Consider the following 18,040-nt stretch of genomic DNA (forward strand, 5'->3'; position numbering starts at 1 on the left):
TGTTACATTTATATTCCTCGAGGTTCAATTCAGTTTTCAAATGAAGATATGAAAATAACTAATCAAATAAAAATCAGGCCCAGACAAAGCTCTGTGTAGTTGTTGGTCGTGGTAAAGTGGATCAGACTGTGGTTCAAACGTGTGTGCCACTGCATTATAAGAGAAATAAAAAAATAATAATAAATTTAATTGTCTAGAGCCCACCAACCCACACACAAGTCCTATGTCATTGGCTAAAACAAGCCGTTATGTTCTTAAGTTCAGTGCAGATACTACAGACCCCACCCCCTCGTCTGGGTTTGTCCAATCACAGCAAGGGGCCTGCGTTTAGTAAATGCAGCAAATCACACACAACGAGAGCACTGAGTATAAACAGAAGCAAGAGAACTAAGCAAAAACCAGAGCTTCTGCTCCTGGCTCCTCACTGCTGTGCGCTCATTATCATTTAAATGAACAGGGACAATGCTACTGTGGTGTTTGATCCTTGTGGTATTTTGATCAAAGCAGGTATCAGATGTTTTCATTAAAACCCAACTGTCTTTGTTGTATTCACTGTGATGCACATTCAGAGTGATTCACGCCAACAAAACGCAGCTGAAGCATGAAGCTTGTTCACGTCAGGCACATGATAAACAATCTAAAGGATGAACAGATCGTAAAATTCATATAAAGTTGAGTTGTTAAAGTAGGAACGTGGTTCGTTAGAGTTTTAACATCAGTCGCATTTTGCTCAGTTTTAGAAATCCTCGTCTGTGTTTACGTGCCCCGAGGCGTGTTATTACGGCTCCTGGAACACTGGGGCCTCAAGAAGTTCCCAGAAAATCTTCCCTTAATTATAATAACTCAATTGGCCGGAGAACATCCTGTTGTGCCCGAAGCAATCAGGCCCATTTCCCTCCGACTTTCCGCGGCCAAAACCCATAATTCTGCATTAAGTGCGAAGGGATCAAACGCCGCCGTTTAGAGAGCGTCCTAGATGTCATTCAGAAGGGTCAGATTATTACGGGAGCAGGAGGATCCGTGACATTCAAATGAAAAACGGAGGCAGAAAATCATTCCTGATGGAAGCCGCTCTTATTTTTTTGTAATTCGGCCTCATTTTTAGCAAAATATAACTCCATCCCCTTCATCCTCATTTCACAGGCAGATGGCTGTCAAACACTTGATCTCTCAACCTTTCACAGATGGAAATGCCCAGCGCGTTTGAAGTGAGACCTGGTGAAATCTTGCCGGCAGCTTTTACATCTGGACTTCGGGATGTTTTAACCCTTTCAAAACCCCAGGCTTATTACTCACTTATAATCCCATTAGTGGTGAAAAAAAGTGATGTAGGCAGGGTGTCGATATTAAAACTAATACACGGCTCCTTCTGTTAAACGTTCGCTGAAGATGAAGCGGCTGGTTGTAGACACTCCTTATAACGAGTGAACTCAGGTCCTTAAATGTGCCCCCGGTGCAGAGGCAGATGTTCAGCTGCACACACAGTCGGCAGAATCTTTATAGAAAAGCACAGAGCAGCTGCACATGAGTCCAACTGAGCTTTGTGATAAACCTCAGTACCTGAGCTCACCTTTGTGTTCAAACTTCCTTGTGATCATTGGTTTTATGAGTTAAGACCACCACCATTGGACTCTCCTGAAATTTAGATTTAAAACAAAGTAAAATACCCACATTTTGAGAACTTTCAAGGTGATTTTTCAGAAGTTAAACGGCTGTAAACAGTTTTCCAGTGACTTTGGGACACTGACAATAAACTCAGTCTGGTGGAACAAAGTGATTAACACAGGCCCATCTGGACGAGCTGTGTTCACGACATGTTTTGTTATTTTTTTGTGTACCGAGGGCCATTTAGGTCGTTGTGTTCACATGGCTACACACCCATCCGCGGCGTGCAAACAGACAGCGGGGCTGATTTCATTTGGCTCCTGAAAATCCAGGCGGCGTCGGCGCAAAACGCGTCTGACACGGCGTTCAGCAACAAACAAAGCCTCTCCAAAAGACGATGAGGTTTTGAATATTTATTTAATACATAATCTAAACATACATTTTTGCGTTTGTATTTTAGCAAACGTTTTCTGGAACTGCAAAGAGGCAAGAGAATCTGAAGTCATCAAAATGGTGCGGCTGCAAAAAGATTTGGTGTAAAATAACTACAGACACGTCCATCGCGAAACAAAAGATCACACAGAGTCGCTTCGCTACAGACGACAACACCGTGAGAGTTCAGATGCAGATGGCGCTGCTTTCACGTAACTATGGAGATTTGGCAAAAAGGAAAAAGACAAAAAACCAAACAAAACAACATTGCTCTGGATAGGTGTCTTCCTCAGAATCCTGTGGTTTGTCTTTGTTATTTATTTTTTTTTAGATGCGAAGCACCTCTGGGAACTGGCTTGTAACTCACTCGCTCACATACTCACTCATGTTTAAGAACTGCTCCACAGTGCTTCGCATCAGTGACACTATGTGTCCTCGTATTTGTTGCGACTTTAAATATAAAGCAGCCATTAAATGCGATTTTGCAGGGAGCTGAAGTTTCCACCGCAAATGTCCCCTTGCCTTCAGCAAACAGGCTCCACACGGGAAATGAACTGACCATAAGCTTGTGATTAAGTGTTGCACTAGTGGTCACACTGAACAATATTTACGCCCTCATATGGTAGAGTGTTTCAAAAGTCTATGCTACGAACCAACCACTGGGTTGAAAGAAAAAAATAAATTAAACAAAACAAAAAAAAAACTAACCAAACCAAACAAAAAAACAACCAAAAATAAGTTAATCGGACAAGTGTATAAATTTACAGTATGTACAGTCACATACAATTAAAATATACCTATATTTTTAGTACTCTAAAGAAGTTGATTCCCACTCAAGAACTCTTCACCGACAAATCAAAACTGTCCATTGGAAAATGAAAGAAAGAAAGGAAATCGGAGCAGACATGCGAACCCAAATCTAGTAAGGCTTTTCCATCCCTGCTCAAAACAAACGAAACAAAAATGAAGATCTAGCGACAGCGCTGAACACGACAGGCACCCATACCTTCGGAAATGAAACAAAATAAATAAAAATATATTCATATATGTATATATATGTTTATAAAATGATAACACTGGAAAGCTTTATTCTTTAGACACGAGGTTGCCACGGCAAAGGCAACGTTCCCTTTACACAATGTCGTCGTCTTGTTTGTGTTCGTCAGTTTTTAGGAAAATGATTCTCTTCGTAGAATTCTGTACACTATGTACTGTACGAGTAAACAAAATGTAAAAGTACTTGTTTTTAAATATTTTTTTCTCTCCTTTTTATTCCAGTGTATTTGAAAAAAGGTGTTGCAGGCACTTAAGTCCATCCCCAGCGTGTAGGTGATTTTACAGTGGAGTAGTAAGGTTAGGGGCTGTTTGGTTATTCCTGGATTGCGTTGGCCTCTGGCGAGAATGAAGTGCGCCAGCGTTAGCCGAGGATGTCCATGTAGACGGGTGTGGCTTTGCCCAAAGCGTAAAGGACTTTCTGAATGTCTTTGATGTTCAGTCGCTGCTGTGGCTCTCTCTGCCAGCAGCCGAGCATGAGGTCATAAACTTCCTTGGGACAAAGGCGGGGCCGGTCCAAAACCCGTCCCTGTGTAATGCACTCGATGACCTGCAGGGGCAGGGGGTAGAAACGACAAGGCTAATTAACATACAGAAAACTATTACCGCTGTACGCCAGGGATCAGGAACATAACATAGAACCATAACATAAAACCAGGTAGGATCAATATTTTTCACAGAATATAATCTATAACGTAATAATAAGTAGCTTTCTCACGGCATTATTTATTTATTATTTCCTATTTACTAGTTGTCTGTGGCATATTTCTAAACTAAACAAAGTTTCACGCAGGGGCTCTGAGCTAATGGTGCTTTTTCCACTGCATCGTCTCGTCTCTACTCTACACTACGCTACTCTACACTACTGTACACTACACTACTGTACACTACTCTACACTACTGTACTCTACACTACTGTACACTACTCTACACTACTGTACACTACTGTACTCTACACTACTGTACACTACTCTACACCACTCTACTGTACTCTACTCTACACTACTGTACTCTACACTGCTCTACTCTACACTACTGTACTCTACTCTACTGTACACTACACTACTGTAATCTACACTACACTACTCTACTGTACACTACACTACTGTACTCTACACTACACTACTGTACTGTACTCTACACTACTGTACTCTACACTACACTACTGTACTGTATTCTACACTACTGTACTCTACTCTACTCTACACTGCTGTATACTACTCTACACTACTGTACTCTACACTACACTACTCTAAACTACTGTGCTCTACTCTACACTATACTGTACACTGCTCTACACCACTCTACTGTACTCTACACTACGCTACACCACTCTACTGTACTCTACTCTGCTCTACACCACTCTACTGTACTCTACACTACAGTACTCTACACTATACTGTACACTACTCTACACCACTACTGTACTCTACTCTACACTACTGTACTCTACACTGCTCTACTCTACACTACAGTACTCTACACTATACTGTACACTACTCTACACTACTGTACTCTACACTGCTCTACACTACACCACTCTACTGTACACTTTTCTGCTTTTCTTGTTTTTCATTAGGTACCATGCAGGAAGGAAATGTAGAAGACAGAGATTCAGCTTTGTGTTACCTCCCCCCCCCACCACCCGGTGTATGGTGCTGTCACCAAAACTCAGGAGACATTTCAGAGTTAACTCAACAGTTTAATTAATGAAGTTAAATCAATTATTATCCGATGATCAGATTAAACACGGAGATGAACTACCAGGCAGATGCAGTCAGGTTTACTGCGCATATCCAGTAACTGCAAAACAGTCACTGCGGCATTTACTCAGTAAAAGTTAATCAGGACTGAAATAAGAGTCTGATTACGTTGTGTAAAAGGCTTGTGTTTTCATTCCTCGCCTGTAATCTATAGACAGGTTTAGCTGCACTAAGCACCAGTATTTATGCACAATCACACGTTCTCGGTCTCGCCGCACACAGCAGATTGCCACATTAACTCTTTACTGCCTCAGAGATCACACTCGGCTTCTATAAAAACTCCCTATCTGCGATATCCTCCCGTACCTCGTTATTGGACAGCTGGAACCACGGCTGTTTCCCGTAGGTGAAGATCTCCCACATGATGACACCGAAGCTCCACACGTCACTCTCGGTACTGAACTTCCTGTACATGATGCTCTCCGGAGGCATCCAGCGAATGGGAAGCATGGTGTGACCGCCCACCTGGAGGAGGAGGGATTACACACACAGCACAGTTACTCATGCTGCACTCGTCACTCTCTGGAACTGCGCGAGTGCTTGTTGACTCCCGGTCCCTGTTTGTGTCAACAGCAGAAACACTCTGACGACAACGCGACTAATGCTGAGAACTCACTATTTACACAAACAAGGGGTTGTTTTACACGAGCTACAACTCTCACTTTCTATGAATCATAAATCCGTAATGTGTTCTCACTGCATTCTTAAAGATTTGCAACAGCAAGTATGCTCAGACCTCTTGTAGTAATGTGAAGATGAAAAATATATATTTTTCACATTGTATTACTCCGTAAATTCTTAAAGATTTAATTCTTAAAGAAGAACACAAGCCTATTTAAACATATGTAAGTGCTTATAATCACAGTTGCACTATTATAACAGACACAGAGGTATTCGAAGTTTTGGGGTGTGCTCAGAAAACACAAGGGGCGCCAGTGAGAGCTGAGATTGGTCATAAAACAAATTATTGTCGTATTTTTAAAATTTTCACAAATTAATTTAATATTAAACCCAGATAATAATACACAACAAAAGATGATTTACCCGACATTTTAAAAACGTATCCTCTGTGATCGTTTACGTATGGAGTTACATACAAGTTAGCTGCAGCTGAGGGAGGGTGGATGGGGCATGCTCTCAAAAATCTGGCAACGGCTGCCTTTTAAGGAAACGTCTGAACACCTCAGAGATTTCACAAACACATTTCCCCTGTTCATTTTATAATTGATGAGACCAGTGTCATAAAGCTTAATAACTAGCTCTGTTCACACTCACGATGCAAACACTTCAAAGCTCTTTACTTCAAGAGCGTCCTCAAAACTGAAAATGATTAAGGTGGATAATTAATCAGTTAATACTGAGCAGCGTTAAAGCGCATGCAGATGAGTGTGGAGGCGGGGTTTCACCTTCGTGGACCTTTATAAATCATCGTGAGGATGAACAGGACCTGTTATAAAGATTTGACACTGGTCCATCCATCCATCCATTATCTGTAACCGCTTATCCAATTTAGGGTCGCGGGGGGTCCAGAGCCTACCTGGAATCATCGGGCGCAAGGCGGGAATACACCCTGGAGGGGACGCCAGTCCTTCACAGGGCAACACAGACACACACATTCACACCTACGGACACTTTCAAGTCGCCAATCCACCTGCAACGTGTGTTTTTGGACTGTGGGAGGAAACCCACGCGGACACGGGGAGAACACACCAACTCCTCACAGACAGTCACCCGGAGCGGGAATCGAACCCACAACCTCCAGGTTCCTGGAGCTGTGTGACACTACCTGCTGCGCCACCGTGCCGCCCAGATTTGACACTGGTCTACCGTCATAAATATGGAGTTAAAGACAGGTATGTCACTTATATTTCGGCGCTATAACATAGTAAATATTTAGACTATAAACACGTGTGTGTTATTACACAGCCTTAGTGCTTTAAAGCATAAAACTTATTATAAAACAATACTCACTACCCTTCGAGATTTGCGTTTGGAAGCAGAAGAGTGCTTTTATTATGATGCAACTCTAATACAATTTTTTTAATGAGAAGAAAAAACATGTTTCTACATTTCCGAATAAAAACAAACTGGCTGAAGACTCCATGTTGACAATTTACAAATGTAATACACTGCAACCCTCTATGCATTAAATATTCAATTATAGAACTCCATGTGAATAGTGCGGCAAATCCAAAGTGATAACTCAACCTCAGAGGGCTACAGCTGGTGTATGAACTTAATAATAATAATAATAATAATAATAATAATAATAACAATACAAACCACTGAAGTTCAGTACAGAATCTGGGGAAAAGAATCCGGACCAAACTAAATGTCGGGTCTTTTCACGTCCCATTAAACTGTCTGCTGTAATTTAGATGATAAAGCCTAGGTTATTGATTAGTGAATGGAACACATTCTTAAGCCATGAAGCTCATCTCCCTTGTCGTTCCATCTCTCTTTCCCTCTGTTCCTGTGAAATCCTCTGCTCTGGGAGACAAATTGATTAAACAATAATGTATTAATCATGCTAACACTCTGCTTTCATTAGGCCGGATTATTCTCAAATCTATTCCCCATTCATGTCAATTGTACTTCATTCATCATATCTGTGGCAGCGTGAAGAAGAGTTCCTCCAAAAACGGACTAGTGGCTATTGATGGACTCCGTCCAGCTGGATACGGCATTTCCGTTTTAATTACCGTGCCCTCTACCACATCTGCTGGCTTTGGGTTAATGAGCGTTGATACCAAACAGAGGAATGTGAGGATCGTATATTTTGCCGCTGTCAGAATGAAGCTGTATCTCCTTCGTGGTCATTTCTCATCTTTTGCTTTAAACACGGCTCTTTACTCTGTGTGGTGATGAATGGGTGTCAAATGAATGTGAATGAATTCTCCTGACATTAACAGACAATGAAGTCGTGAATGTTTCTGCTGTATTCTCTGTAAAGTTACTCCAAAGATGACGGAAATCCATCTGTGGCCACAGTCTTTGATTAGAATTAACCACAACTACGTTCACACTGCAAGTGAAGGCTGAGCTGCTATGAGACTGTACTGAGAACAGTCAAACGCCACACTTACTTTTTAATTATGCCTTAATAATGTCAGTGGTTTCATTGAATCAAATACGTTTGGAATCATATCTCTCCTCACTGCAGGGAAACGTGCGTTTGATTCCTGATGATGCCCCAGTCACCTGAGGCCAGGAGAATCGGGCAGTTGGTGTTCTCCTCCGAGCGTGCTGAGCTGTCTGGTTGCACTGGTTTAGAAGTAGTTTCTGGCTGCACTTTAGAGTGGTCCTCAAAGGCAAACAAACTTCCATTTAGAAAGAAAATATACTGAGAATATTTACCCCCCCCCCCCCCCGCTCCACCCAGAAATGTGTTTGTTTCCATGACAATTCTCAGACTGAATAATGGTCTATTCACTTGTCCTTTGGTCATTTCAGATGTTCAGTAAATAAGTTAAATAATCTTTTAAAGGCTAAGCACCACTTAATGAATATTTCACATTATTTTAGTTACTGACAGATATAAGTATGAATTAAAATGAAAATAGCAGCTTAATTTGCTTTAAAACTGACAGTTTTATTAAATTGACGGAAAAACCCGAGCACGCTACGGAAATTCTTGAGCGCGACCGTGACGTCACTGGTGGACAACAGCTGAACAACGCCGCGGTAAAACACCGTTATGACTGACTGTTATGACAGTATCTAGCTAAATAACCAACATTATTCATGACAATAGCCTAGCAATAAGCTAAACTCAAATGTAGAGGTACCGTTATTCTTGTAAATGTGATCGAAGTCGAACTCGAATTCATCCGACACTATAAACCTCCGTAATGCAGCTACGTAGCCGAGTATAATCTGAGCCACCGAGTTTAGCGAGTCAAGCTAACGTTAACTAACACCAACTAAAACAGGCGAAGTGAGTGTCCTTACCCTGTTTACCTCCATGTTACAGAGGCTCTTGAACACCTTTCGTTGGTGTCCTTACATGCCCATATTGTTGGAAAAGCGCCAGTGAAATGAGCTACAGATAACGGAGTGAGCGGATGGTCCTTTCCAAAGTGCCCGTTTAAAGTTGACAAATTTAGTCCATTTTCTGGATATTTTGGGATCTTTGGGCCATTTGTTCACAGATGTCCCACTGTACATTGAATGATTGCAGCCACAAACAACACACCTTTTCATCATTTTGCATTAAATTAAGTGCAGCTTCTAGAGTGTTGTCCACCACCTACATCACAGGCAAGACGCCTATTAGAGTTTCCCAACACCGTTGGGGGGGGGACTAACGGTCTTTTAAACCTTATTCCTTGAATTAGTAAGAAATAACATGTTTTCTGACTATCAATAAACACAGTTAGGAACTCAAACTCCACTGTATTTATTTGTTTGACACTTTCATATCGCTGGTGCTTAGCCTTTAAATAAAGCTTTATAGAAATCACATTTGCCACCAGTTATTGTCTGACAATATTAAGCTACATTGGAAAACAGCTCCTCGAGAACGTCCTCGTTTTGATTTAGGTGCCGCTTCGAGGACCGCCCCACTGCGCGTGTATATGAGAAAGCGTATGCTAGCCTTCTCCTGACTGAATGGATAATGATTAAAAATGAGGAGAAAATTGGGTAAAGAACATGGAGAATGGTGTGGGATTTGGGCAGAGTCTGTTCACGTTAATGACAGATAATGGGTCACGTACAGAGGAAAATGAGAATCGCCAGTGCAGAGAGGATCAGATTTGAGCAATAAGGCTTGTAATGTGAGCGGTATAATCCTGACTGATTTATACAATATTAGAACATGCTAATGTGCATTGTAAGAGGAGGCTATGCTAACTCGCACATCTCTTGACATTAAGAGGTGAAGGTGAAGCACGATCTCTTCAGCAGCCGCAGTGTGCTGCTTCTCACCAGATTAAACCAACTAATTGAGTTACGGTGAGTTTAAATGACCTGTCTGTGGTGCACACGCACACACACACACACACACACACTGGACCCTCCACACATTCAAATGAGTCCAAATCCCTCTTTAAGGAGGGAGAATTAAAAGGAGTTAAACAGGCATGCAAATGACACGGCTATCACCTTGGGCTTTGAGTAATCAGTCAAGCTGGGAGGCAAATTAATAACAAAACACACCACACACACTCTTTATCTATCTCTATCACAGTCCCCCACACACACAGAATCATATATTCATCTTCCCTCTAACAACGACCCGCCCTGTTCCCACTTGCCATCGTCCTGGTGCGGTGTCGGGGGGGAGGGCGAGAGCGAGCTTCTTCTTTGACTGGTGTGTAAACTGGATTACAGGCCAGTCGGGCTCCGCGGTGGAGGCAAAGATTGGATTAGTGGCGTGGAAAGTGGTGCAGCATGGCAGTGGATGGATTACAGCCCCACAAGGACTAACTCACCAGGCATCTGCGCTTCAGGAGCACAGAAAGCAGACTGGCCTGGCCCGATTCAAACCTTCCTTTTTCACTTTAACCCAACAATGATGTGCAAAGACGGATACCACTATCTATGAGTCATTGGTCTTTATCAAGGTTACACAATACAGTGAGACTGTTGCACTCTACCTAATGCAATATAGTTAAAGCAATCCACCGTTCTTATTGCACTTGTGTGGACACAACCCAGAGTGTGTGTTCTGTAATCTTGTGGGGAAACCAGGACTGGCCCACACATCACCGACTTTCCCAGACGGCGGGGGCAGCCCCTGAGCCTCCACGACAACGGTCCAGCCGACATTCGCCAAACTCGGCTCGCGCTGCCGTCGCGGAGCCCGTGAAAATGGCCCTCGATGCGAAGTCACAAGACGTGACGGCTGATGTGTCGTTTTTCTTTTTATGGAAATGCTCTACTCGTTCCTGTAACAGTTAAATACTTATCAAATGATCTCACACTCAGGATACTTGACAAGCCATTAGACGATGGGGAGTCAATGCGCCACATTCAATAGCCGCACAAAAGCGCAAGGATTGGCTGCTGCTGAAAAGGCTGCTATCTCTCTCTCTCTTTTGCTTGCTCTCGCTCACAATGGTGCGGTTCCTGCTGGCCAGACGCTGGAGCCCCAGAGGACGGGCAAACGTCAATATGACTAGCGGTGTGTGGATTGTGTGCTTGGCAGAACCCCTATTTATAATCACTCAACACAGTGGACGTGTCCAATGCGGTTATGATTTCCTAATCTCTCGGCTCTGTCAATATCGCAGCCTGGGATGGTGTGTGTGTATCTGCATGGTAAAGATGCTATCGGGTGACGCAAGACCAGTCTTCCAGTTCTTGCTCTGGCCTAGACAGAGGCATCCTTCACTTTCTGTGGCCACAAAGTTCTACATGCGCACAAACCCAATACCATCACTGTCACATCAACAAGACGAGGCAGGCCAACTTTCGCAGGACTGCCATGGGCTTCACGATATTAGTGTCACTCTGTACAGGAAATAAAAAAAGCCCTTCATTGTGTGGGGGTAATAACATTTTAGTTCAGCTGTCAGTTGTGTCTTCTGGACGGCCGTATAGCTGACACATTATGTCAAAAATAAATAAAAATATGTTCTATAACACCACACCTACACCCTCTTCTAATAATAATAACAATAACAGTGCTTATACATTCGGATTTCTTTGATTTCCTCCATGCTGCTGTTATCATTAATAACCGTCGTGATACACACCCGATAATAGTCCATGCTGTAGATGTCCCTGGACATGCCGAAGTCTCCGATCTTGACCAGCAGGCCGTTCCCCACCAGGCAGTTCCTTGTGGCCAGGTCACGGTGAACAAAGTGCTGAGACGAGAGATACACCATCCCAGCTGCAATCTGGGTGGAAATGTGCAACATCTGCGAAAGACCCAGCTCCCCATTGCTCTGCATCGGATGGCCGTCCACTAAGATGGTGGCGTCTGGACCGTGGGCCCTGAGGAAGAGAAGAGAAGAGTCGAAGGATTAGAGGGAGGCTCTTATTATTTCCCCACAAACCAGTGCCGGTCTTTCGCAGTTTTCCTCTGCGTGACGGCTGAGGCGAGGCAGATGCGTGTACGGAGCTTGTCCTAGATTGCTGGGAAAGGTCAGGCTATGCAAAAAAGCTGCCTTACACTCTCTGCAAACGGGCCGGCATTTCACCCATGAGCTGCATGTAAACGTGCCGCAACTCCGAAGCAGCTGGACGCGAGGAGAAATCACGAGTTTTGTTTGCGTCTTTCACGCCAAACAGAAACCACCTGTTGTTTTTGCTTTGTGAGTTTTTGCTGATTTCCTTCCCCCTCCCCTCCTTTTTCCATTCTTGCTGAAAATAGCTCGGCTGATTGTGGCTGGATTTGCATAAGGCGGCTGCTTAAATGTGCTCCAGCGTCATTTCTGCCTCTCTGATAGTCCTGGCAAAAGGAAACGCCCCCTCAGCAGCGTGTTGGAGAGCTAACAATCAAGCCTTCTCTGACTTAGAGGAGCTATTTTGCATGTAAAACACACTCTCGCTCGTCTTGCGAGCTGGAAACCGAGCTGTCTTTAGGCCTGTTTAATTCCACACACGCCGCGTCTGCGTTGGGCTTAATTGGAGTCGGCGACCGGCATCGCGCAATTCTCTGGTGCTCGGGAAAAACCGTCCGGCCCCGGTGCCGTTGCCGCATTTCAGAGTCGGGTTTCGTCATTGGCTTTCTCAGAACGCTAACTCAGCTGAGCCCAAAGAAACCCTTCATGTGTGAGAGGCTAAATGCAACCCAGGTCACAATGGAATTACCTAATCTCATATCACAGCGCTCGGCTGTAATCAGTTCGCTCTAAAGGAGCAGCCTCAGAACTTTTCCCCAGAGAAGCGCAGCCTGTTTGAATTTCGTGACACTCACAGAACGGCATTAGCACAGAGAGGAAGTACAGCTTTGGTATGTTTAAGACTGGATTATTCCATTGAAGAGCTGTGTGAACTACAAGGGTTTGACAGTTTTTGATTATGTTTCTTTAGGAAACATTTAAATGCGTTTGGAAACCGTTTGGATAAATTAAATACATTTAAACCTAAGATTAGACTATTGGCTAAAAAGTTTATTTACACCGTGTCCAATAGTTTGCAGACAGCCCTTATTAATGCAAAGTTCGGCTCAGACGTCAAGATTATTAGATGAGCTTAGTGTGGTGTGTTCTCCCTGTGTCTGCGTGGGTTTCCTCCGGGTGACTGTCTGTGAGGAGTGTGGTGTGTTCTTCCTGTGTCTGCGTGGGTTTCCTCCGGGTGACTGTCTGTGAGGAGTGTGGTGTGTTCTCCCTGTGTCTGTGTGGGTTTCCTCCGGGTGAATATCTGTGAGGAGTTGGTGTGTTCTCCCTGTGTCTGCGTGGGTTTCCTCCGGGTGCTCTGGTTTCTAGCCATTGTTTGGTGGTTTGGCGACTCAAAAGTGTCAATATGTGTGAATGAATGTGTGAGTGTGTGTCGCCCTGTGAAGGACTAGCGCCCCCTCCAATCATTCCAGGAAGGCTCCGGACCCACCGCGACACTGAACTGGATAAACGGTTACAGACAATGAATGAATAAATAATTTAACGTTATTTATACGTACATTGTTTTCTCTAAACCTCACACATCCACTGTAGCTTCGCAACACATCTCATTCTGATAAACAACAGAAACATTTATCAAAATGCTGGCCTGGCACAAGGGTGGTTTGCCACTGATGTTATAAAAACAGCACTGGAGGTTCCACTGAGTCCTGGAGGTTAGATTTAATAAACCTGTGTGTCCTCTCACCTCAGAAACTTATTGAGATCTCCATGCTTCATGTACTCAAACACCATGATGAGCGGGTCACCGTCCACACACACGCCATAAAACTTGACGATGTGATCGTGCTGGAGGTTAGTGAGCAGCTCGGCCTCTCTCTGGAAGTCCTTCCGTGCGGCCAGAGTCGGGTCTTTAAGAGTCTGAGGAAGCAAGACAAAGGTGAGGACAAAGTAACAGAATCATAAACGGACTAAAACTGTCCTTGTTTACACTGCAAACAGCTGTGAGAAAATTAGAGCCAATTATCCAGCTTTTAGAGTGACTGGCTGCTTTATTAAATTACAGTATATTAATGCACTTTGCTATGAATTCTGGCAACTGACACCTGTTCCTAATGGTTTTCTACATAATTTACAGACACTTCCTAAAAAAAAAAGGTAACTATCCAAGAGTCCTCTTCATTTTCTACACTGAAATAATCTAAGAGCCTGGTTTCGGATTCTACTTTAATCACAAAAAAATAAAAATATTAAATATTTCATTCCCAGAAGCCCCTGCACATCCCACAATCAACAGATACCGATACCACAGGATAGGCCTTCACATTACTTCAAATGCATCAATTCAGTGTAGCACTTTTAGGAACAAACTGGATGGTTTTTGGAGTATTTTTGAGTCGCTGTCGTTTGAATCTGATGAAGTACCAGAAAGTGTTGTGTTTATATTAGTGCTGGCCATATACTGATGGGAGGAGCTATAGCTACAGAATCTAGAGAGTGAAGCTGAAGTTCCTGAGGGGACGTTGGTCTCAGAACCTGACTGAAGTGCACTGTTGGCATGTAATGCACTGTGCTTTTAACCTATATTACTATCTCATTGCTCGCTAACAGCTCAACACACTCACAGCAACTACAACACTATCCTAATTAATCTAATAACCTGAGTTACAGTGATTATATATAAAAATAGAATTATATTTCATATTTGAGTGTAATCCCACACAGGAAAATCACATACAGGATCGAGGACTCCAATCACACTGTCACACACTTGGAGCTGATCCTCTGCCGGCAGCTCCAGAAAAGGGAATGTTCATTTCCTCAGTGTGCCCTGCAACTTCTCCCACGCTCCATTACTCCGGCACCAGGCAGTTCTTTATGAAATATAATCTAATCAATTATGGTATAATTACAAAATAACTGAACCTCAGCAGTGTGTACAGTAATCTGATCATCATTACCCGAGCTCCAAAGTGAATCTATCTGACACGAGTTAAAGAATGTTCAGATGGAGCGTGGTGTAAACGCCACAGATGGCTCTCCAGCCCCCTGTCAAGGGAACTGTTCTCTTCCTGTAGCTTTACGGCACGTCCTTAACAGTCTCTCTACTGTGGCTGGCGGACACCCGTCAATGGCAGCATGCTCCCTGGCTGGTGGAGTGCTTTCAACTTCATAGTTTCCATGTTCTGCACTGTGTGGTGTGTTTGGTTATCAGTCTTAAAAAGGTAGTAATTACATACTGTATCCAAATAAAGTAAGAACACCTCACTTACGAACAAAATGATTAAAGCATATCCACAACTGAGCCATCGCAGTGAAGAGCCATGAATGTAAACACATCTTAAGCCTGAAAGTATATTGGTTAATGCACTCTTTTTAAAATGAAGCAGCCACTAAAGCATTTCCTCTGTTTATTCGTTTACATATTTCCATTTAAATGTATATTCAACGCTGAAAAACAGTGTATCTCCGCGGCTAAGACTAAACGAGCAGGTACTGCTACACAACAGGAAATAACTGATAGTTATAGTCCTTCTTTGTAAGTACTTCTTTGAAAAGTTTAAAAAGAGCTGCAACAAATGTCAGTAAACACTTCCTTTTTTTGTGTTTCTCATGATGGCTTCAAGCCTCTTTGGCATGGACCAAAAATCTGTGGAGAGAGATTCTGTCGTTCTTCACAGTTGGTTCTTTTCACCTTTTCTTTGCTGGAGAGTTGGCTCCTCTACTTTCCACTTTAGAATTCCTCAAAGGTGTTCTATAGATTTCCTCTGACAGATTTCCACTTCTTCTTCTCCAGAATCCCTTGCTTACTTTCCACTAAGTGCTCACTAAGTTGCTTTGGTTCTTGTCAAGCATTTTTAGAGAGAATTCTTTTTACTCCAATACGTTGATGAACATTCATGGTGCCGTCTAGAAAAGTCATCTCCCAAACGTTTGCTGGACTTACACGGCCGGATATTAGCACACTACAACACTAACAACATCCTGAACCCCGTCTGAAGGGGCTGACCATGTTTACCAGACTTTAACGGTTTGTCAGGAATGTTTTTCTTAGCACTGCCATCTGAAAAGGTTGGGTTTGCAATGTTCTGGCCTTCAGTGAGCGGCCAAATCCTGGAGATGATATTTGTGCAAAGCTGGAAGCACTCGTACGGACTTTAAACTGCTTCAGAGGTGCAGCTACTTTTGTTTCAGAGTTTACCCTGATTGCTTTAAACATACAGTCAGAGGTATGTTGCCATTTAAAGGCAGTTCTATTTGAAGTAACCCAACATGTTAATGGCTTTAAAGAAGGGTGTACTCTTCTGTTTTTGTTGTGTGCTGTACATTCTCTATGGAGCTCCGGGGAGAACGTCACATCTGATCGCTATCGTACAGCAACATTTGGAGTTGATTTTTTACGGCGTGATGGTTTTGATTCACTCGACTGAATTAAAAGTGAAAGTTCAGTTGCTGAGAGTGCACTTTTAACACTAAACATCATTACGGGTCCTAAAAAGTAGCTCCAAACTACATTATTGCTGGTAGAGCAAAACATTACTGTCAGTAAAACAGGATGTCTGGTTATATCACTTCGGTAATGGAGAGGATCTGCCCCGAAGGCTTCATTTTGGCATTTATTTAAATTCACCGTATGCTCTAGGAGGCACTGCAGTGATGCTTGAAGAGATAGTGTAGAGTTGGGGGAAAAGATATACAGCCCCTAAAACATACCAAAATCAATATTACCAGGCGCCCTGTCAGCCTTCTATAAAACAAAGGCTAATGAACAACAGGGGGGAAAACAGCAGGCTAAAATAACACTGTATCAGCTTACGTCAAGTCTTATAATACAAAAGTACCATGTTTGAATTGGGTAATCGAACTAACCTCCGGTTTCTTCGCTTTATTAATTACTACTATATCATTTTTCGGAGCTGAAAATATTCACACTGGATGTGAGTAACCCTCAGAATCTTTCACGGTCCTAAATGGGGGTGCAAACAGCAACCCCTGCCTGACTGTAGCATTAGCTGGAAGGATGTGCACGAGTAAAGCCCACATGAGGCCCGGCCTGAAGCGCTAAAGCCAGCAGGCGGTGCCTATAATTGAAAAATTGTTCCGCACCTTGACAGCTACCAGCATCTTTTCCTTGGTCGGGCTGAGGTTGTAGCATTCTGCCAGGAAAACCTTCCCGAAAGCGCCCTCGCCCAGCTCTCGCTTCAGAACAATGTCCCGTCGGTTCACGTGCTGGACGTCTGCGAGACAATAAGCAAACACACACATAACAATAAGACATCCTCAAAAACACACTCAGAAATAAAGCCTAGAGAGCGTGCGGTATTTCATCATTACGCTTTCCCTGTGCTCACGGGGAACATCACAGAGCCTATAGCTCATGGTTCACAGCACTTCATTTGAAAACGTGAAGTGTGTATAATTGCCCTTATGTAAGTCTTCTGGCTGTTATTTTTTGTCTTTTAAAGAAAATAACTCAACACCACTCTCATAAAATGCTAATCAGCCTTTACAAAGGCACAATGATGCTGAAAGGAGCTGGCATTCAGACCAATTAGTCAGATAATCCGGCGATGAGAGAAATTCACCTAGGGTTAGAAGAGAGAAATGAAGGCTGCCGATGTGAGCCTCTGTGTGTTTATCTACAAATGACCATGTATTTATTAAGAAAAAGATAAACTACTCATTCCTAGACGCGTTACGATTCTCTCGCCGTGCAACAGGTAACACCATTACGGGCTCTGGGCATTTCCTTCTGGTGAATCAACTCACGTTAACTGTTGTACAGCAGAATACTTAACACAGCAGGGACTTGGAGGACGAAAGAAAAAAATGCAGGATCTCACGCATCGCTGTTGTTCAAAGGAATAGTACGTTTACGGGAGGAAAAAACAGACATCTTAACTTTCAATGGAAGTCAATGTAAAAAGATGTTATTTCAAGGAAATGTGTAGCATTTTTATTGGTCCTTCATCTTGAAACCATCTGCTCTGTTCAAATGGTGTAGTAAACGAAAGAAATCAGCAAAATTGGAGACGCACGTTTCTCTTTGAATAATTTGTAGTGTAACAAACTCTGTGTAGGGTTTTGGCTTTAACAACAAGCCCAGGAGATGCTAACCTGCTAACGGGGGGGGGGGGGGATGCTAACCTGCTAACAGGGGGGGAGATGCTAACC

At 43.1% G+C, this 18,040-nt stretch overlaps 1 protein-coding gene across 2 annotated transcripts in view; it reads right to left on the reverse strand.

The window, feature by feature from the left end:
- Positions 1 to 2,013: 2,013 nt before the first annotated feature.
- ntrk3b (neurotrophic tyrosine kinase, receptor, type 3b) overlaps positions 2,014 to 18,040 on the reverse strand; it is a 143,374-nt gene continuing 127,347 nt past the window's right edge. For both annotated transcript variants that reach the window (XM_066647748.1, XM_066647747.1), the window contains 5 exons: positions 16,973 to 17,103; positions 13,614 to 13,786; positions 11,555 to 11,798; positions 5,160 to 5,318; positions 2,014 to 3,640 (listed from right to left, as the gene is read on the reverse strand). In XM_066647748.1, coding sequence (XP_066503845.1) covers positions 3,455 to 3,640; positions 5,160 to 5,318; positions 11,555 to 11,798; positions 13,614 to 13,786; positions 16,973 to 17,103 — 893 coding nt within the window. In that variant the 3' untranslated portion in view covers positions 2,014 to 3,454. The remainder of the gene's footprint in view (positions 3,641 to 5,159; positions 5,319 to 11,554; positions 11,799 to 13,613; positions 13,787 to 16,972; positions 17,104 to 18,040) is intronic.

This window comes from Hoplias malabaricus, chromosome 16 (assembly GCF_029633855.1).
Source record: "Hoplias malabaricus isolate fHopMal1 chromosome 16, fHopMal1.hap1, whole genome shotgun sequence".
Classification (NCBI taxonomy): Eukaryota; Metazoa; Chordata; class Actinopteri; order Characiformes; family Erythrinidae; genus Hoplias; species Hoplias malabaricus.